The following is a 21510-nucleotide window of genomic DNA, read 5'->3' on the forward strand; positions in this document are numbered from 1 at the left end:
AAAGTGACCCTCAGACTTGAGCTGTTCAAAAATTTCCAAATGAGCCCATCTGCTCAGCAAGATATTTCTATGTTAAAACCTTCAGGAAGGCATCTGGCCCAGTTTTTATGATCCTAAATTACCTTGGTTTCGATTTAATTTTTGTAAACTGGGATTCCCTTAGGAAGAAAGTAAAATTTTCAATCTTAAAAAATAAAGGGATATTAAGAAACAAAACCCTATCACCTTGCTCCATTTCAGAGCCCACATTCCAACGTAGTTTATTCATTCCAAGACATTAAAAAAACATTATGCAACATCGATTTAGAAATTTATACTTTATCCTTTTGAGTATGTAATACTGTGATGTAAAATTAGTACATTATAATAAATGCCCCTTTTTTTGGCATTTCCTGAGTGAATCATCCTAGGAAGCTTTTCTTTCATTTTAATTTGTCTATTGTGTCACTGTAGAGAACCACCTTAATAAGATGGAGTTAAGAGAAAAATATTTAAGACTTACTAATGGCCCCTACAATATAGGTTTTTTTTTTTTTCAGGTAACTTAAGTTTTTATTAGCTGAAAATACTAATTAATGACCAAAGTGACTCAGTGATCTAGAGACCATCTCTAATCATATGAAAAGAAAACACCTTCAAATCTCTTAGTGGGGAAATTATCCCCATCCTAAAAACTGTCCTATCCTTCTTTGACTATATGCTTTCTGTATCAGAGTCACCTACTTTGAATACCACTATGCATATTCAAAATGAATACTACTAATGATTACTTAAATCTTACCTGCTTGATTATGCAACTAACCTAATCTTTAACATCAGCAATATTGGGAATTGTACAGAAGGAATTAACAAAAGCAAAATTTCTATCTAGACTAACCACATGTCTAGTAATGCAGTTGAGTTATTCAAAGGACATGTTCCCTGAGGCCCCCCCTCCCCGAAAAATAATAATGTCTATGGCTTCAGAGTAAGAACTGTCCAAAAAAACTCATTTTGCAATTGATCACACATCTCAGTATTAACTCCAACTCCAAAAGCAAGACCTTGGACCACTTACTATGGTGTCAAAAGACTAACAGTAAAATACTGGCTTCAAGCTACTTATTAAATCACCTCACTATAACAAAACTGGAGACCTGAGTTAGACAGTTTAGGTTATCTACCTACTAATGAGAACAATACAAAACAAAAACAAAACGTAGTCTCACCCATACCAAATTATCATTTAAAATACAATAAAACTATAGACCAATAAAATAAATACTTAAGACTTTTTTTTAGGATATAAAACCTCATTATATACAGTTATGTGGTCACTCATGAGATACACAAGTTTTTCAAGTTGAATAATTACTACCAAGCAAATTAAAGCAACTTCAAGTTGGAAAGGAGAGGAGCTTTCTAAGTGTATACATAGCAACATTTTATTAATTATTTCTAGCTGGTAAAATCTGATTATTTTATTTGGGCTCCTCCTTGTTATTTCAAGCTTAAAGAAACTCTAACTACTGAAAAAGGAAAAGAAGACCTTGTAATAAAGTAATTCTAAAGTGTCAACACAGATTAGAGTCCTGATCATCTAAATATATATGCAATCTTCTCCTATTTGCCTAAAGGTCATTAATAATTCTAAGTAGATGTTGCTTTATGTGTATATGTGAGTATGTGCAGACACACACATGCATGCACACACACTCTCCATTTAGCTGTTTCTTTGTGTAACTTTAGATAGCGAAAGCAGTGTGCATTTAAGATGGAAATAGAAAAGGCAATTAACTTCCTATGCTTTTTAGATCACTCCCAGTATGGCAACTCTCAAATTACATCAGAGTTTGTGCTTTAAAGAGAAATGTATAAATTTTGGTCCAAAACAACAAAAGCAACACCTCGTTTGGTGGAAAAATGAAATTTCCACCAGTAGATGACAGTTATAATGCTGGCTAATGATGAAGAACACTCTTCACACCAACATGAGAATCAAGGTTTTTCCTACTAAAGGTTGTGTGGCAAATAACTTAAAATATATTAAGTATCTATCACTGAAGTATTTGAATAGAGGAAGGGGAGTAAAAACAATGAACCTATATTGCCTTTTTTTTTAATTTTAAGAAGTAGACACTTTCCATCTAAATTGTCAGCATAAAGGAGGTTTGAAAAACTACAAAAAAACTGGAAAGCAATCTGATTCATCTGGTTATAGATATCAAATAGCTATTAGCCTTCAAAAATTGAAAAGGGGTAAAGTCAAATGGTAACAAAAATTATGCTTTATCACAACTAAGGCAATTACAAGAAAATAATTTGGGGATAAATACATACACCATATTAAATAGACTGTGAAAGATGTAAACCTCAATTCCCTTTTCAAATAAATCCCTTTTCAAATATAATCTAAAAGAAGGATTATATAAAATGGGAATGTATGATTTTTTAATAAAACAATTCTGCTTCAGTGCAAATGGGTAGTCAAGCAAAAAGGAGGGATGGAAGAAAGGAAGAATAGAAAAATGTTTCATGTGACTTAGCAGGAACAGTTTCCACAGCCTTTCACACTGTTGACAATTTCTTCTTGTAATTTCTTCCTTTCCTCTTCTTTGGATACATTTTCTTTCTTTGCATCCCATTTGGGGTTTTCATGGTTCTGCACACGACTACTCTGTGTATGCCACATTTCTGAATAGATACTGCCAGGGTTAGCAAGCAAACCATGGTGGGTACCACGTTCAGCTACTTTACCCTAATAAGCAAAAATAAGAGAAACACAGAAAAAGTCAAAACTGGAATAATAATTGAAAATACGTAATACTTTCTAAGCAAGGATTTTGAAAGATTTGCAGTCACTAAAAATATCTCTTCCATCATAGTATAAATAGGAAAAATCGGTGTATGAATGCCTTCTTCACTGTTGAGCTATCAGTCCAGTGAACAAACAAAAACTATGAAATTCCATATGACATAAACCATTTTACTTAGAGGAAACAAAATCTGAATGTTTTATTTTTCATTTTGAAGAGCAGAAAAGGAAGGTGAAGATTTTTCTAAAGGTGATATTTTCTGTCATCAGTAAATATAGCAAAAGTACTCTTATTTATATGGAGATTTAAAGGATTAAAAATAACATCCCAAAATCCTCATGGGACCTTTGAAATAAAAGATTTCTGGAGTTCCCATCGTAGCTCAATGGTTACCGAATACAACTAGGAACCATGAGGTTGCGGGTTTGATCCCTGGCCTCGCTCAGTGGGTTAAAGATCCGGCATTGCCGTGAACTTTGGTGTAGGTTGCAGACACAGCTTGGATCCCATGTTGCTGTGGCTCTGGCATAGGCCCGCAGCTGTAGATCCATTAGACCCCTGGCCTAGGAACCTCCATATGCCGCGGGTGTGGCCCTAGAAAATACAAAAAGACAAAAAAATAAAAACAAAAAATAAAAAAAAAGTGATGGCAAATCCCTTCAAGAAAAAAAAAAAAAAAAAAAAGGATTTCTTCATGAAAAGCTTACTTCTCCCAGTAGTTATTTTTTTTAACAATGGCTATTAAACTTAACATTGCATAGATTTGGTATTAATTCCAAACTTTTAGTTACAATTAATTTGTCTCTTGACAGCTACTGTTAAACATGTTGGGAGACAAAAGGAATTTTGTCACTTTTACTGGTACCCCTGGTGAGAGGACTTTTTACAAATATACGCTTAAGTAAGATAACTGAAGTGCCCAGTTCTGAGTGGTTGAGTAAAGGCTCCTCCTTGATTGCTGGCTGGGCAGTCTAAGAACTATTTGGCTCAGCTACATGAATTCTTCTGTATCCTGAATATTGTCCTCATTGGCACAAAAGTCCCCATGATTACACATTTTAGACTTTTTAAATTTTACCACTGTAAAAAATAAATAAATAAATAAAATTCTCAATGCACAGACATAGAAATTAAACATACCAAAGAGGACAGGGAGGGATGAGGGACAAATTAGGAGTATGGGATTAACAGATACAAACTACTATACATAAAATAGATAAGTAACGATTTACTGTACAGCACAGGGAATGATATTCAATATCCTATAATAACCTATAATGGAATATAATCTGAAAAAAAACCCTGAATCACTATGTTATACACCTGAAACTAACACAATGTTGTAAATCAACTGTACTTCAATTAAAAAAAAATCCTCAATGAAAACTGCAAAAAAAAAATGAGAAAGAATGAAGTTATTTTTGCAGAAAACCAATGAAATAAATCACAAAAATTTATCCAATAAAAATGTATAAAATATATTTTAAATTATTTATATTTGTATTAAAGCATAAATGTATATAACTTTAAAAGACAAGTACTAATTCCAAAGCTTATAACACAGAGAACAGCCTTCTGTCTCCTCCTTCTCCACCCTTGAATATCTCCTTCTTATCCCCAAATTCAGTTATATCTTCCGGCATTTACACACATATACATATTAATGAGACTCAGCATTCTTAACTGTTCCACATTCTCACTGCCTCATTCTTTACTATCCTAATAACACTGGTTATATCGCAAATGTTATTTAAGGTAATATAGTTTACTTTATTATGACTATGTATTACCTGTTGAGCCAAATAGGAACTAGGATTTTATATAGATATATTTTCATTATTTTTTATTCTTCTTGGACTTAGTAACTGCCTTGCTTTTTCATGGCTTAGTTTTCTACGTCATTATTGGTAATTCCCTCTAAACTTTAAGCCTGTCTGAATAGTATTTTTCTCATAATCAACTATATTAGGTAATCTATTATTCAGTGTTTCCTCCCCCACTCCCACCCCCTGAGATATTCCTCTCACAGATTTTGGGTTCTTTCCCTATCCTCAATTCAGAAATTTTGTAACAATCTGTCTTGCTTTTTTTCCCCCTTCCTGTCCATTCATTATGGTGGGTACTTGGTAGGCCCTTTCAATATGGAAACGCATGATCTGAAGTTTTGGACATTTTGGGGGTATTATTCTTTGGTTATTTCCTTCCCTTTCTCTTATCATCTCTTTCTGGAACAACCATTAGTGAAATGTTGGACCTCTTTGACTAATTCTCTTATTTTCTTATCCTTCCTCTATTTTCTTTCTCTTTTTGTTCTATCTACTCTTTGTGGAGATTTCCTTGACTTTATTTCATCAATGACATTTTTAATTTCCAAAATCTCTTGTTCTTGATTTGTTCCTTTATTTATTTACCACCTTCATTTTAAATTTGAAATGTTGCAAGAATGGTAAAAGTGAATACCTACATATATACTTCTCCTAGGTCAGCAACTGTTAATTTTTCTACATTTGCTTTCTCTCACTTCATCCTATCTCTAAATTTACTTTTTGCTAAATTATTTAAGAATGAGTTGTGGATATTATTATATTTCACCCATAAATGCTTCATTAGCATGCACCTCCTAAAAACAAGGATATTCTCCTACATGACTAGAATACAACTATCACCCAGGTTTCACCAATCATCCCAATAATATCCTATATATATATATACTCCATTCAGAATCCAATCAGTTTATAAGTTTCCTAGTCTATATATATATGTATATATATATACATATATATATAGTCCATTCAGAATCCAATCAGTTTATAAGTTTCCTAGTCTGTGTGAGTGTGTGTGACGATATTTTTAAAATGTCCAGGCTTGTATTTTAAAGAATGCACTTCAAGTTGTATTTGTCTGGTAGTTCCTGATTCTTAGATCCAGGCTAAACATTTTTCTTGAAATACAATACAGGTGACGATGTCCTCAGTGCACCATGTTAGGAGGTTCATGATATCAGTTTGTTCTACAATTAATGATATTAAACTTGATCACTTGATTAAGGTAGTGTATATCAGATTTCTCTCTTTTAAATGTACTTTTCCCCTTTGTAATCAATAAGTAATCTGTGTGCCATGCTTTCAAACTGTGTGAATATTCTATTCCCCAATAATTTTTCACTGGACGGTTTTAACAATGTTAATCCTTATCTGAATCAATTATTACAATGCATATTGCAAAATATGTTTTTCTAAACTTATTATTCCTTCTACATGTGTTAGCTGACATTCTTTTTTAAAACTTAGTTATAATTAGCATATATTATATTGGCTTCAGATGTACAACATAATGATTTGTTGTTTTTTATTTTTTATTATTTATTTATTTATTTATTTATTTATTTATTTATTTTGTCTTTTTGCTATTTCTTTGGGCCGCTCCCTCGGCATATGGAGGTTCCCAGGCTAGGGGTTGAATCGGAGCTGTAGCCACCGGCCTACGCCAGAGCCACAGCAACGCGGGATCCAAGCCGCGTCTGCAAACTACACCATAGCTCACGGCAACGCCGGATCCTTAACCCACTGAGCAGGGGCAGGGACCGAACCCGCAACCTCATGGTTCCTAGTCGGATTCGTTAACCACTGCGCCACGACGGGAACTCCTGATTTGTTGTTTTTATACATTATGAAATGATTACCTCAATTAAGCCCAGTTACCACTGTCACCAAAGTTATTATAATATTATTGACTATATTCCCTATGTGTATATTAAAACCCCATGTCTTAGTTTGTACCTCTTTTAATACCCTTCACCTATTTCCTCCCTCCCCTCACTCTCTCCCCTCTGGCAACCACTCTCTGCATCTATGAGTCTGTTTCTGTTTTATTCATTCATTTATTTATTCACTTATTCACATATAAGTGAAATCATACACTACTTGTTTTTCTGACTTATTCCACTTAGCATAATACCTTCCAGGTCCATCCACGTTGTGTAAACGGCAAGATTTCATTCTTGAAGAAAATCTTTCCTAGATATCATTATGGAATTATAGACTGGTTTTTATTCTATGTGTTATAATTCATTAGTATCATTATATTTTTTTATGTTCAAATTGTCCCACCTTTGGCCAGTGGGAACTCATTCAAAATGGTTCCTGTGTCCTTATGATACACCCTTATTAATTTACCTACCCCAGATAAGGAATCAGTGATTTCTCCAAGGAGTCTTGGTTCCTTTTGGTGAGGAACAGTATTTAGAATCCGAGATCTAAGTGCAAGTTACACTCATTGCTAGTAGCATTTCATTGCTACTAGGCCTTTTCAGTGAACAGAATTAGGAACTTTTAAAATTTTTTTATTTTTTCTAGCCACATGTGTGGCATATGGAAATTCCCAGGCTAGGGATTGAATCAGAGTTGCAGCTATAGGCCTATGCCACAGCCACAGCCACAGCAACACTGGATCTAAGCCATATCTGCAACCTACACCACAATTTGTGGCAATGCCAGATCCTTAACTCACTGAATGAGGCCAGGGATTGAACCTGCATCCTCACAGACACTATGTCAGGTTCTTAACCTGCTGAGCCACAACGGGAACTCCAGGAACTTTTTTTCATCATGAACTCATATTGATAATTTTGTTCCAATATAAATCACAAAGTTCTTCCTCTTCTTCTCCCATTCTATATTTGTATCTTTCTTCTCCCAAGCCCTTTATTTCCCAACAGCATCAATATATTTACTCAAATGCTCAGTTTTACAATATATACAAAATGGTTTCAAAATAGCTACTCCCATGTTACTACCAGCAACAAACTTACTAAGTTCAAATTTGAGTTATTTTTATCCTTATAATAATTAGAGTAATATATTCAAAAGTCATTTGGGTTAATTCTATTTTTCTTCTGCACAGTTATTTTACCAATTTGTTATACAGTTAGTTTTGCTTCTTTCTATTTGTATTCAATTTCTGATTTTTCTCCATCCTTGTTGATTTTCAAATTTTTGAATATATAAAAACATGAACATGGTTCAGAAGTAAAATAGAAAAAAAAAGTATAATCAGGAAAGTCTTGTTTACCTCCCTATGTCTTCTACCCCTTTTTATACATATCCCGTAGGTACCCAATGTCTTAATTTCTAGTTTATCCTCCTAGAATTTCTTTCTGTAGAAATAAATATATGTCTATTTCCCCCACATCCTCCTACAAAAGGTAGCATACTACATATTCTTTTGCATTTTTCTTACTTTCACATAACACCATATCCTGGAACTCATGCCATGTCTTAAGTCTTCTTCACTGTTTTTCGTAACAGCGTTTTGTTCTTATTTTAGAAGTGCTGTATTTTCCATGTTCTGATTATATTACTTATATTTTTAGGCTTTCTTATGGTGTCTGCATTGTCTACATTTATTTCACTGAATTTTTTTTCTGCTTGGAGGTCTTCCTTTATTATACGTTGCCACTTAAGAATACAATATTTAAAAGGCTGACTGGAAGCTCTCTATGTGCATGGATGTGGGTTGGGTTCTCAGATGCTGCATTTCATTATAGGATAATCACATGGATATCTGCTCATTTTGTTGGGGTCCCCAAATACAAATATCTTTTTTTATGGGGCTATTTCTGTTTCTCCAGAAAAGAATCCTCTAATTATCTGCTGATGAAGGAAGGAGTGGCAATAGTGGAAATAAGTAACTGGTTGGCAAGCTTCTTAGGGCCAGTGGCACAAGAGGGTTGGTGGTCTTATTCTTTAGTATGTTTTGATTTCCAGTTAATCTCACCTTTCTGTTGACATGGTTGGTAATTTTCTTGTGTCCAGAGCCTCTCTGACACAATTTCCTGACAAGTAAACCTCTAGTCTCTTGCCAAGGCTGTGAAGTGGTAATCACTTGGTTGCAGGGGGTGAGGAAGAGCCTTGGGCACTCTATTTCTTATATAGACTTATATACATATATATTTGCTTTTTAGGGCCGCACCCATGGCACATGGAGGTTCCCAGGCTAGGGGTCGAATGGGAGCTACACCTGCCAGCCTACGCCATAGCCAAGCTGGAACTGAGCCACGTCTGCAACCTACATCACAGCTCTTGGCAACATCGGATCCTTAACCCACTGAGCAATGTCAGGGATCAAACCTGCATCCTCATGGAGACTAGTCAGATTTGAAACCTGTTGAGCCACAATGGGAACTCCATGTAGACTTAATATTAATACTACAAGATGGGAGTTCCCATCGTGGCTGTGGTTAACGAATCTGACTAGGAACCATGAGGCTGTGGGTACGATCCCTGGCCTCATTCAGTGGGTTAAGGATCCAGCATTACCATGAGCTGTGGTATAGGTCACAGACGCGGCACGGATCTGGTGTTGCCCTGGCTGTGGTGTAGGCTGGCAGCTGTGTCTCTGATTAGACCCTTAGCCAGGGAAACTCCATATGCCGTGGGTGCGGCCCTAAAAAGACAAAAGACAAAAAAATACTACAAGAGACTGTTGATAGAACACATGAGGTCATATTAGTTTCACCCCTTAAAATTGCTTCTATCATATGAGGATTTAATGTTTTCCTCCTCTAACTTTACTTTTAAAACTTTAATAACGAGGAGTTCCTGTCGTGGCGCAGTGGTTAACGAATCCGACTAGGAACCATGAGGTTGCGGGTTCGGTCCCTGCCCTTGCTCAGTGGGTTAACGATCCGGCGTTGCCGTGAGCTGTGGTGTAGGTTGCAGACGCGGCTTGGATCCCGCGTTGCTGTGGCTCTGGCATAGGCCAGTGGCTACAGCTGCAATTCAATCCCTAGCCTGGGAACCTCCATATGCCGTGGGAGTGGCCCAAGACAAAAGACAAAAAAAACTTTAATAACGAGTGAGTTAATAGAATTTATTCACTTTTTGGAAGTGACATGAATTATTTCCTATCAGAAAGAGGTAAAACTGGAATCCCATAGGATTCAATCTTATTGAAAGAACACAAATTCTGTATATTTCTTTAGAAACAACATTTAAGTTGCTTGTGTTTGTAACAATTTCTAACATTCTTTAAATATTAATCTTTAAAGTTAAATCTCTCACCTGTTCCAAGACAATGATTTCATCTGCATCGACCACTGTTGACAATCTGTGTGCAATGAAAATAGAAGTTCTGTGTTTGACTGCATCCCTCATGGCACTAAGAATAGTCTGCAAGTATGACAATAAGAAGAGTGTGGGGGGGGGAGAGATCTAAATGTAAATTAAAATACTCATACAATTCTTAAAAGGACATATAAAATTCCAGTTAATTTTTCATTATATAAACTTTATACTACCACCAAGTATTTTACCTAATCTAATAATTACTACAAAGAGAAGTACATCAATCAAAGAGGGAAAATAAATATGACCACATTACTATGGGAAAAAAAAGCTTTAAGATAGGCAACAGTTCTTTAAATTACAATGTTTGGGATAAAGTGGTTATTTTCTACACTTAAAAACAAACATAAAAATGATGAATCCACTGACATCATGTGCATATATGTTTATCTGGTCAATGAGAGCAAAAATAAAATCAGAAGAGACTCAAGGATAGGATGTAGAGAAATTTAAAAAAAATCAAGAAAAGACAGGAGACTCAAAGGGTATAGGACCATTGCTTTTCCTTAGTTCAAACTTGGAAAGGGTGACGAAGACAATTAATTGTGCATGTTTAACTTGAAGAAATTTCTTTTTCAAAAGCATTCTGGAAAATCCATTGTTTACTGCCTGTAAAATGTAAGAGAGTTGTATATATATTCAGCTATACTTGGAAACCTGGGTATAAGTACAGCAAGTTAGATGGAATTAGCAGTGTGGGGGATGGTGGTATTTCCAGTGGCTTCCTACAGGTATTTCTAGTCATTGTATTTATAAAAGGAATAAAATTATCAGAAGTAGATGGTTACCCAGGAAAAGAAGACCTTATACTTTACTAGAACAGACTGAAAAATCAAGTGCAGGGTCAATTCTAAGAAAAATTGTGATGTTTGTAGGGACTCCTCTTCCTTAACCTCAAGAACTTAAACTCTGACACCATACTGATGCCCTAGACCTTAAAAAAGGTCCATTAAACAAGTCTGTAAGTCAACTATATGCCAATACAATTTATTTTGTTTTTTTTTTAAAAGGTACATTAAAATTTACTAAATCTTCTGGTAACTCATTCCCTTCAAGGTGGGGGGAATTCTCTGTTGACAATTAGTGGGTTATGCTCCATAAGATAATGAAGATACATGACTCTTGGAGTTCCCATCGTGGCTCTGTGGTTAACGAATCCAACTAGGAATCATGCAGTTTCAGGTTCGAGCCCTGGCCTTGCTCAGTGGGTTAGGGATCCGGCGTTGCCATGAGCTATGGTGTAGGTTGCAGACGAGGCTCGGATCCCAAGTTGCTGTGGCATAGGCTGGTGGCTACAGCTCCGATTCGACCACTGGCCTGGGAACCTCCATATGCTGCGGGAGCGGCCCAAGAAATGGCAAAAAGACATAAATAAATAAATAAATAAATAAATAAATAAATAAATAAATATTAAAAAAAGATACATGACTCAAATAATGACTGTTGTTAGGACATTTAATTTGTAATAAATGTGGATGACACATTTTTTAGATATAAAGTTCTTCTAAGTAGACTGCTATTCTGCTTATGAATGGGGTCTGGTGCACCTTAAGATTCCCTTTAAATATAATAAATCCTCATGCTAAACAATTCACTTAGAAATTAAACAGTTTTAATATGGCAGATCAAACAGTATGCCCTGAAACTTAACTCCATATGCAAAATATATGTCATACATGCTCTAAAGCCAAAATTAGACCTATCTTTCAATAATAGGTTTTTACCTACAAGTAAGATGTAGGTGAATGGAGGCAACTGAAAAATAATATCAGCCTATCTTCAGTTCTAGATTAAGAGGATTTGTTCATGAAATTATGATTACTGTTAAGACTTTGGTATTTAATACAAAGATTGTAGGAAGTTTAATGTAGTTGCTGGGCAGTGCAATGATATCAGTGTCATAACATCTTGGTGTTTCACAATACTTGCTGTGAAATGAATATAAATTGATACCAGCACTGCAGGCTGTATGTGCCAGATTTGTACCTCAGTGAGTTGCTCCAAGATAAGTGAAAGGCTTTCTTGGGTGTACTGTGTCACAATCATTTACATGACCTATTTTACTAAGTGTTGAGTGGCAAAAGCAGAAAGACTAAAACCTTTCTTTGTCAGCAGATTAGGTGATTCCCACAGCTTTGCAAGATGCAAGGGTGATACAAGAACATAAATTGTCACACAGTTCCAAAAGGAGATACATCTGCAAACAGACTTAATGTGATAATTCAAAGAAATTTGGCATTCTTACTATCAACATTTGCTGTACTGGGGAAAAGGGCTAGATATTTTTCTCTACAGCACCTCCTATTGAGGCTCATTCAAAATATGAAAGAATGCAGCCATTTTACTGAAACATTCAAGGAAAAAGGTTAAGCAGTGAGAATTGAAGAGTTTTAAGTTTTCACCATTGTTTACCTCTTCAGTAATTGAATCTAATGATGAAGTGGCTTCATCATAGAGAATAACAGGGGGGTCCTTCAAAATGGCTCTTGCAATTGCTACTCTTTGCTTTTCTCCTCCTGGTAAAGAAAGATTTTAGTTTAAGAGGGCATAAATAAATACTTATTTTATGTTTCTAGTATTTCCATTAATTATAACCACCAAGTAATACCTTCAACATTTACCTTTATTCCTGATTACTGTTCATTTTACTCAGTTATAAAAGTCTATGTTTGTATACAGTATCCTTTGACAAACTATATTCCCTGGAGCATAAATGTAACCTGGATTCTGACTTCATGACAGATGAAAAGAACAAGGGGGTGGTGGTGACAACTTTGATTCCAGAATTATTCTGCTAACCAGAACTATGCTTGTTATATGCTACTTTGTAAGTATTTTATATTACTTCCCAATGAACAGCAACCTCAGATAGAAAAAATTCAAAATTAGACTATCGACAAAACCAAAAACAAATTCAATATCTGAAGCCTGAAAACTTGAAGACATGAAACTATGAATATCTAAATTTATCCCCTAACATTAAAAAGTACCATTCACCTAGTATTGTCAAAGATTTTTTTTTTTTTGACAGAAAGCTATTATTTTCACAGTACCATTCAAAGTTAAGGCTATTTACTAGGACTTCTATATTTCACCTTAGTTATTTGCTATGAGGCTCTAGCATAGCAGAATTTTAAAACAGAAAGGAAACAGTGGCCCAGAAAGGATAAGTGATTTGGTCAAGGTCACAGAGCAAGTTCCAGCAGAATCTGGACTGGACTTAACTAATTCCCCATCCGATGCTCTTCCTTTCACAGTGTATAAGCCCATAATTATTCCTAAATATATTCTAGAGAAAATAAAGCAATCTTTCTTTCTTCGCTGGGACTCCTTCATGTCTAAGGCCATCGATCTTACATAAAACTACTGTTGGAAATACAAAAGAGGATGCTTTGCTGAATATGCCCTTTTGGCTTCTTTTCTTGTCCATTATCTATTCATTTATCAATGACTGAAAAAACTTGTATTTTTTAGCATCAGTAAAAAAAGCTCTACCTACTGATTATCTGGTACACCAGTATTACTTATTTTTAGCTGTTCTGCAGTTACTATCTTCAACCTGTAAGAAGACCTCCTTATGTCTAATGTTAGTGAATAAATTTACATTCATACTACCTACACTCTTTCTCATTTCATAAGTTCAAAATCCTCCTATCCAGGCAGGCACTATATCAGAACTATCTGCTTATCCACCTAGCAATTCAGCAGCAGAAAGAATAAGTAGATACTAAGAGGAAGAACTAGTTTTTGTATGTTTCCCAAATTTCAAGTGGAAACCAACCCAGTTTCATTTCTATTCAAAGAATTTTCGAACTTGGAAAAGAAACATTTGCTTGTTCTCTACCAAAATTATTGGCATAGATGCTAAATAACATATTGCTCATTTTGACAGGTCTGGTTGTAAGGCAATGAGTATTACCTAAGAATACAATTTCCTTAACCATTCTTACCCCAAAAGGCATGCAGAGAGGAACAAAATGAAAAATGGAATGCAGCACAGCTATCTGAAGCAAAGTCATATTTTGAGAGAGCTAATTGGGGATCTTGAGAATTAGCCAAACAGATAAATAATCTGGTGTGTGGGCTAGTTAACTGGAAACTACTCTGATGAAGAGCAATGGTAAAGTATAAAGGGGGACTGGAATGAAGCAGGCATCTTATACTACCAGGTAATGACCAAAGAGCTACTACAACTTAACTTGAAAATAATCTTTGCTTAACATTTTCTAAACCTAAATCAAAACTTTCTTGAGAGTATGTTCCTTTATGTTTCATCTTATAAGTTCTCAAACCATTTTGCATAGTTGCTTACACACAGTATGTACCTAATCAATGTTGTGAATAAATGAAGTCAGTTTAAAATGAAAAGGAATAGAGATTTATTAAAATTCATGCAGAGTATTCTTCATTCTTTTTTTCCTTACCTCTATCCCTAATCTACACATTTCCTCCCCAATCTAAACTAGCATGAAGAGAAACTATAAAGGATATAATATGTTTACATGAGTTACATTAATACTTTCAGGTATTAAATATCATTATACTTTTGGAATTTAAATAATTCAGGGCAAAGAAACATTTTTTGGATCCTCAAAAAATTCAGTCGTTTTATAATAATCCATTATTAAACCTAGTAATCTCATAATTAAACACTTAAAATGTACAAGCCCTAAAATTTACTTGCCCACTGTACCAACAAAGACATGAAAATGAAGTTGGCTGTAAGGAAAGTACAGCAGTTAAGTATATCAAGTATAAGGAGGTCTAAAGTATTGAAAACATTCATAATGACCTAAGAAATTATGAGGAGATACATTCTATACTACCAAATTACTTCTCCCTACTCTTACTACTTTCCTATAGGAATAATTATCTTAGTTTTCCTTTAATATTAATATTATGGATAATAACACTGACTTCAGCACATATCAATAACTATTAAGCACTTAGTGTTTTCAGTTGCAAGTGAAAAAAATGAGACTTGCATGATTTGAGAATAGTTACTTCTAACATGTTGAACTGTTTACAATGATAGACAAGAAACTGGGGACTTTGTCAAAAGATACTAGATGAGCACTGGATTTGTACTCTCTCATTACATTTTCTAGTAAATGGCTCTGAGAAATTAAAATTTTAAGGGAGTATATAAGTGAAGCCCAGGTCTAAAATCTTTGATTACCTGAAAGCTTGAGTCCTCGTTCCCCTACTTGGGTGTCATATCCATGTGGCATTCGAAGAATTGCATCATGCAGTCCAGCTAATTTTGCCACTGCATACACTTCCTCTGGTGAAGCATTGATGTTTCCATATAAGAGGTTGTAGTAAATGGTATTATGGAAGAGGACAGAATCCTGGAGCAGATTTATATATACACACACATACATGCATGTTCATTATTTTAAAAATTTAAACAATAGTAAAGATATAAAGGCATAAAAAAAACCATGACCCTTTAATCACCCCCTCATGCCTGTAATTCTATTTCCCCTTCCAGAGCTTATCACCACAAATGATTTGTTGTGTATCATTCCAGACTTTTTCTGATGCATTTAGACACCTAAACATACTTTTTTTCAATACAAGTGGAGCCATACTGTATATATTATTTTGCAAGCTGCTTTTTTTGTTTCATGTTTATTTTTAAAATTTATTTATTTTAATGATTTTTATTTTTTCCATTATAGTAGGTTTACAGTGTTCTCTCAATTTCTACTGTATAGCAAAGTGACCAGTCACACATATATACACACATTCTTTTTCTCACATTATTCTCCATCATGTTCCATCATAAGTGACTAGATATAGTTTGCTGTGGCAAACTGCTTTTCTAACTTAACACATCCTGGAGATTCTTCATGTCAGTAACAGAAACCTACCTCATTATTTTCAATAGTTGTATGATACTAAGGATATATCATATTTATCTTATCCATTCCTCTGTTTATGGATATTAATGTAGTTTCCAAATTTTTGTTACTATAAACATTGTTGAAATAAAATATCATTGTATATAGGACTTATGTACACCCATGTATTTCTATAAGAAGAATTCCTAGAAATAAACTGATGAGTTAAAAAGTAAGCATACATTTATCCTTTGATAGTACTACCCAACTGTCTTCCAAAAATGCTCCGATAGCTTATACTCCAACCAAAAGTATGTAAGGGTGCCAGGTCCCCATATTCTCAGCAACCCTGGATATTAATTAAGTTTTAGTTGTTGCTACTTTTAAGGGTAAAATGTGCTTTTTGTTTAAATCAGCATTTCCCTAATTACTAAAATAAAGTTGAATATGTTTTCCTAAGTTTGTCAGAAGCTTTTAAATTAGACTTAAAACAGAGAAAACAAAGAATTTATGTACTATAGATTTTTTTGGAGAAAGTTCACTGCGAGCATTCATGTGAATTCATTTATTCTGACAGGGCACATTAAAGCTAATTTAATTAAGGTAAGATCCACCTCCCACTTTTCTTTCAGTCTCCAATGGCTGGAATGCAATAGTAAGATGAAGTAAAATGCCTTTAGTAATTCACATTAACCAGGATATTCAATTAATTAAGATTTCCTTTAATATAATAATCAGCCCCAGAGTTTGATATTATTTCAAATAATATTTTAATAATTTTTATACTACTAATATAAAATTTTCTCATATTGAGGTACTTAAATCCAATGAGCTGAAAGTTCTACAAAAACACTTATTTAAAAATATTTTATATAAAAAGTTAACAAACAAATGCTAACTGGAAACTCTGAAAATACAAAATATAAGGTAAAATAAAAATTAATTAAATAATCCCTAATCCCACCATACAGCAATAACTGCTGCTAACATGTTGGTGTATTTTCTCCAATTTTTTTTTCTGTCACATGTATTCATTTAACATTATAAAGCTGGGATATTACATTTTGTTTGATATCTTTTTTTTCAACAGACTTTCTGAGTATTTTTCCGTGACACTCATTATTCTTTACAAACATGATATTTATAAGTGACTGTATGACATTTGATCTAATGATAATAATTTAACCGTCTACTTATTACTGGACTTTATATTGTTTCCAACTTCTGCTATTATAAATAACACTATAATGAACAGCTCAGCATATAAAAATCTGTTCACATCTGTTTATTTCCTTATTAAAACTTCCTAGAGGAAGAATTACTAGAAAAAAAATGTATAAATATTTTTCAGATTCTTCCTTCATATTGCCAGCTCTGCTTATCAGCAAAGCTGTATAATTCCTCCACCAAAACTGGCCATTTTATAGAGCTTTGCCCAAATTGGATAGTATGAATTTTTAAATCTTTACCAATCTGATAGGTGAAAAATGGTATCCTACTATTGAATTAATAATTACTAAGACTTCTAATGAGGATGAGTATCTTTTCTTTCATTTATCAACAATGAATGTTTTTCCTTAGGGAATGAAATGTTTTAGTTTTCAAAATGATAAGGCTGATTACTATACAGTGCAAGAGAATAGCAGGTATCTAGTTACATGAATAAGGACACTGAGCCCTAGGTAGGCACAGCCCAGAATTCAGTTTACTTAATATATGGTTTAGGTCAGTGTTTCTCAACATATAGTCTACTAATCATCTGTATCAGAATCATCTAGCAGGCATACTCTAAAATGCAGTTTTCTGAGGCCCACACTGCCCTCCTAAACTGACCAAGGTGTGTGAAAGAGAGTTGGAATTTCAATACTCTCCCTAGTGACTCATGCATACCAAATTTGGGATTCTCAGTGAAAGGACAGGGCAGAGTGGCACGTGTTAGATCAACTTCAGGACCTTTAATAAGCTACATATTCCTGTCCAATCCCCATCTTACAGTTCTCTCCCAGGGATTTGGTTCTGATTCTAAGCTACAACTAATTACTAGGTCTCTCTATTGGCTTTCAGAAGAAGAAAAACTGACATCCTATAAGGCTATCTCTTTTTTATCTCCTCAGATCTTACTCTGAACTTACGTATCCTTCTAAAGTCATTCAGCAAATATTTGTTTTTCATTTTTTTTTGTCTTTTTGTCTTTTTAGGGCCATATCTGCGGCATATGGAGGTTCCCAGGCTAGGGGTCTAATCAGAGCTGTAGCCGCTGGCCCACATCACAGCCACAGCAATGCGGGGTCTGAGCCGCGCCTGTAACCTACACCACAGCTCATGGCAACGCCAGATCCTTAACCCACTGAGCGAGGCCAGGGATGGAACCCGCAACCTCATGGTTCCTAGTCGGATTCGCTAACCATTGAGTCACAACAGGAACCCAGAAAATATTTGTTAAATGCTCACTATGGGTCTGGCAGTTTGCTTGGTACTGAGGGGACAAGGCATACCAACTTGAAGGTGGCAGCCAAACTGCTTTGTAATATTTATAAATTTACTATGTTGAAAACTGTTCAAAATGGTTTTCATTTACTGAACAATTATGTGATGGACATTGTACTTGGTGTGTTATACATATTATCTCTAATCCATAATAATTCTGTCCTATAGCTAAAAATGGTATCCTTATTTTATAGATGAGGAAACTGAGGCCCTTGACCACAGAATGTATAAGGGTTAGAGCTGGGCCTAGAATCCAGTTCTGTTTGAATCCAATCTGGGCTCTTTCCCCTATATTAAGTTATCTTTCTAAGGCTTAAAAAAATCTTTCCATCATGAGGATTTTAAACTTACATTTTTTTGTCTTTTTTTTTTTTGTCTTTTTTCCATTTCTTGGGCTACTCCCACGGCATATGGAGGTTCCCAGGCTAGGGGTCAAATCGGAGCTGTAGCCACCAGCCTACGCCAGAGCCACAGCAACATGGGATCTGAGCTGCGTCTGCAACCTACACCATAGCTCACGGCAACGCTGGATCCTTAACCCACTGAGCAAGGGCAGGGATCAAACCCGCAACCTCATGGTTCCTAGTCGGATTTGTTAACCACTGCGACATGACGGGAACTCCACATTTTTTTGTCTTTTTGGTAATAGAATATGGCATGCAGGGCCTAATACTTCTAACTTAATTAGCATATATTGACACCTTGGATTCAAATTATTCCAGTAAAAGATCCACCAACCCAATAAATCTTCCCCCAAATAGATTTTTTTCTCTTTTAAAATACCTGAGGTACTACTCCCACTGCCCTCCGAAGGCTTTCCAGGCTCACATCTTGTATATTTTGACCAGCAAGGTAAATGTTACCCTTTTGAGGTTCATAGAAGCGAAACAACAGCCTCACTATTGTGCTTTTCCTAAAATTGGAGACAAGGAAAGATTATTATCTCCTACTGGCAATGGAGAACCAATATTTTAAACTACAGAAATAATTTCCTTATAATAAAGAAAAATATTACATTGGGAATCATCAATCTATGATATAGAATCTTATAAACAACTGAATTACCCACCCTGACCCACTACCTCCTACAATGGCCACTTTCTTTCCTGCAGGGACTTCAAAAGATATTCCATTAAGGACTTTCTGCCCTTCAATGTATTCAAAATGTACATTTTCGAAGGCCACCATAGCTGTCTGTGGTGTGATCTGAAGGGGAGATGCCATCGCTTTGTCCTAGCAAGGAAGAGGAAAAAAAAAAGGCAATTTATACACCACCTAGAGTACAGCCATGCAGGTAATTCTAATTCACAGAAAGAAAAAGGAAAATTATGGGGAAGAAGGAGGTTTTCAAGGGGAGTTAGACCACTTCTAAGCATGATTTGTTTCTTCACTCCTCCCTGCTAAGGGCAAAATCCTGAATGCTTTGATTTTTAATCAGTTTGTTTTAGGGGAGTAAGAGGTATGGTAGGCAGGAGAGAAAGGAGGTTGAGAATGTGGGGGGAGGCAATCACATTTTATGTCATTATTAGCAAAAGTAAACAAAGCGCAAGTAGAAAAAACTGAAATTAACAAAATTTAGCTTTAGGTAAAATAGTCTTCACTAATATTGTAAGGTTTCTAAACATAGAAGCAAAAGCCCTAACAACCTTTTAATATACATGATAGTCCCAATACCTGCAAAAAAGAAATGTTTCCTAATGTGGTGATGTAATATTTCTCCAGAATAATCCTATTAATGAGATGATGCTCATATGCTTTTTAAGAAGGTACTAAAGAGATTACTTACTTTAATTCGGGTGTCTACCTTGAGTAGAGTAAACAAGGTGTTCATATCTATAAGTGCTTGTCTAGTTTCTCTGTAAACAGTTCCCAGAAAGTTAAGGGGTAATGAAAGCTGAAAAAGTAGTCCATTCACCATTACTAAATCTCCAACAGTAAGGGTACCTTAGGTATAAGGGAAAAAAAGGATACTTTAGATGTTTTGAACTTTTTAAGTTTAAGATAGAGAAGTTTATAGTTTAGTACTGTGGAGTACAGTTCAAAATGTCAATAGTCAGCAACTCTTGGGGTTATTCAAATTTCAAAACATTTTAAACCATGATTTAGGAATATAGGAAATCACACCAATAAACAAACAAACAAATAAAATACCTAAGAATAAACTTGACCAAAGAGGTGAAAAACTTATACACTGAAAACTATAAAACATTAATCAAAGAAATTAAAGAGGATACAAAGAATGGAAAGATATCCCATGCTCTTGAATGGGAAGAATTAATATTATTAAAATGGCCATGCTACCCAAAGCAATCTACAGATTCAATGCAATACCTTTTAAATTACCCATGACATTTTTCACAGAACTAGAACAAACAATTCAAAAATTTATATGGAACCATAAAAGACCCAGAATTGCCAAAGCAATCCTGAGGAAAAGAACAAGGCAGGAGATATAACTCTCCTAGACTTCAGACAATATTACAAAGCTACAGTAATCAAAACAATGTGGTATTGATACAAAAACAGACATATGGATTAATAGAACAGAATAGAGAGCCCAGAAATAAACCCAGACACCTATGGTCAAATTAATGTTTGACAAAGGAGGCAAGAATATAAAACAGGAAAAGGACAGTTTCTTCAGCAAGTGGTGCTGGAAAACTGGACAGCTGCATGTGAATCAATGAAACTAGAACACACCCTCACACCATGCACAAAAATAAATTCAAAATGGCTTAAGATTTAAACGTAAGACAAGACACCATAAAATTCCTAGAAGAGTACATAGGCAAAACATTCTGACTACAACCATATACTTAGGTCAGTCTCCCAAGGCAATAGAAATAAAGGAAACTATTTAAAAAGTGAAACAACAATCTATAGAATGGGAGAAAATCGTTGCAAACAATGCCACTAACAAGGGATTAATTTCCAAATTATACAAACAACTCATACAACTCAACATCAACAACAAAACCAACCAAATCAAAAAATGGGCAGAACACCTAAAGAGATATTTCTGCAAAGAAGTCATACAGATGGCCAGTAGGCTCATGAAAAGATGCTCAACATCACTAATTATTAGAGAAATACAAATCAAAACTACAATGAGGTACCACCTCACACCTGTCAGAATGGCCATCATTAGTAAGTCTACAGTTAACAAATGCTGGAGAGGGTGTGCAAAAAAGGGAACCCACCATCCTACACTGTTGGTGGGAATATAAACTGGTACAACCACTATGTAAAACAATATGG

At 34.9% G+C, this 21510-nt stretch overlaps 1 protein-coding gene across 2 annotated transcripts in view; it reads right to left on the reverse strand.

Annotated features, from left to right (window-relative positions):
* Window positions 1-2408: 2408 nt before the first annotated feature.
* Window positions 2409-21510, reverse strand: part of ABCB7 (ATP binding cassette subfamily B member 7) — a 122455-nt gene continuing 103353 nt past the window's right edge. The window contains exons 10-16 of one of the 2 annotated variants that reach the window (XM_047764556.1): window positions 20039-20196; window positions 19322-19485; window positions 19036-19165; window positions 15099-15270; window positions 12332-12435; window positions 9857-9964; window positions 2409-2737 (exon numbers count right to left, since the gene is read on the reverse strand). In XM_047764556.1, coding sequence (XP_047620512.1) covers window positions 2522-2737; window positions 9857-9964; window positions 12332-12435; window positions 15099-15270; window positions 19036-19165; window positions 19322-19485; window positions 20039-20196 — 1052 coding nt within the window. In that variant the 3' untranslated portion in view covers window positions 2409-2521. The remainder of the gene's footprint in view (window positions 2738-9856; window positions 9965-12331; window positions 12436-15098; window positions 15271-19035; window positions 19166-19321; window positions 19486-20038; window positions 20197-21510) is intronic. The other variant, XM_047764557.1, reaches the window with a different exon arrangement.

Source organism: Phacochoerus africanus, chromosome X, assembly GCF_016906955.1.
Source record: "Phacochoerus africanus isolate WHEZ1 chromosome X, ROS_Pafr_v1, whole genome shotgun sequence".
Taxonomy (NCBI): Eukaryota; Metazoa; Chordata; class Mammalia; order Artiodactyla; family Suidae; genus Phacochoerus; species Phacochoerus africanus.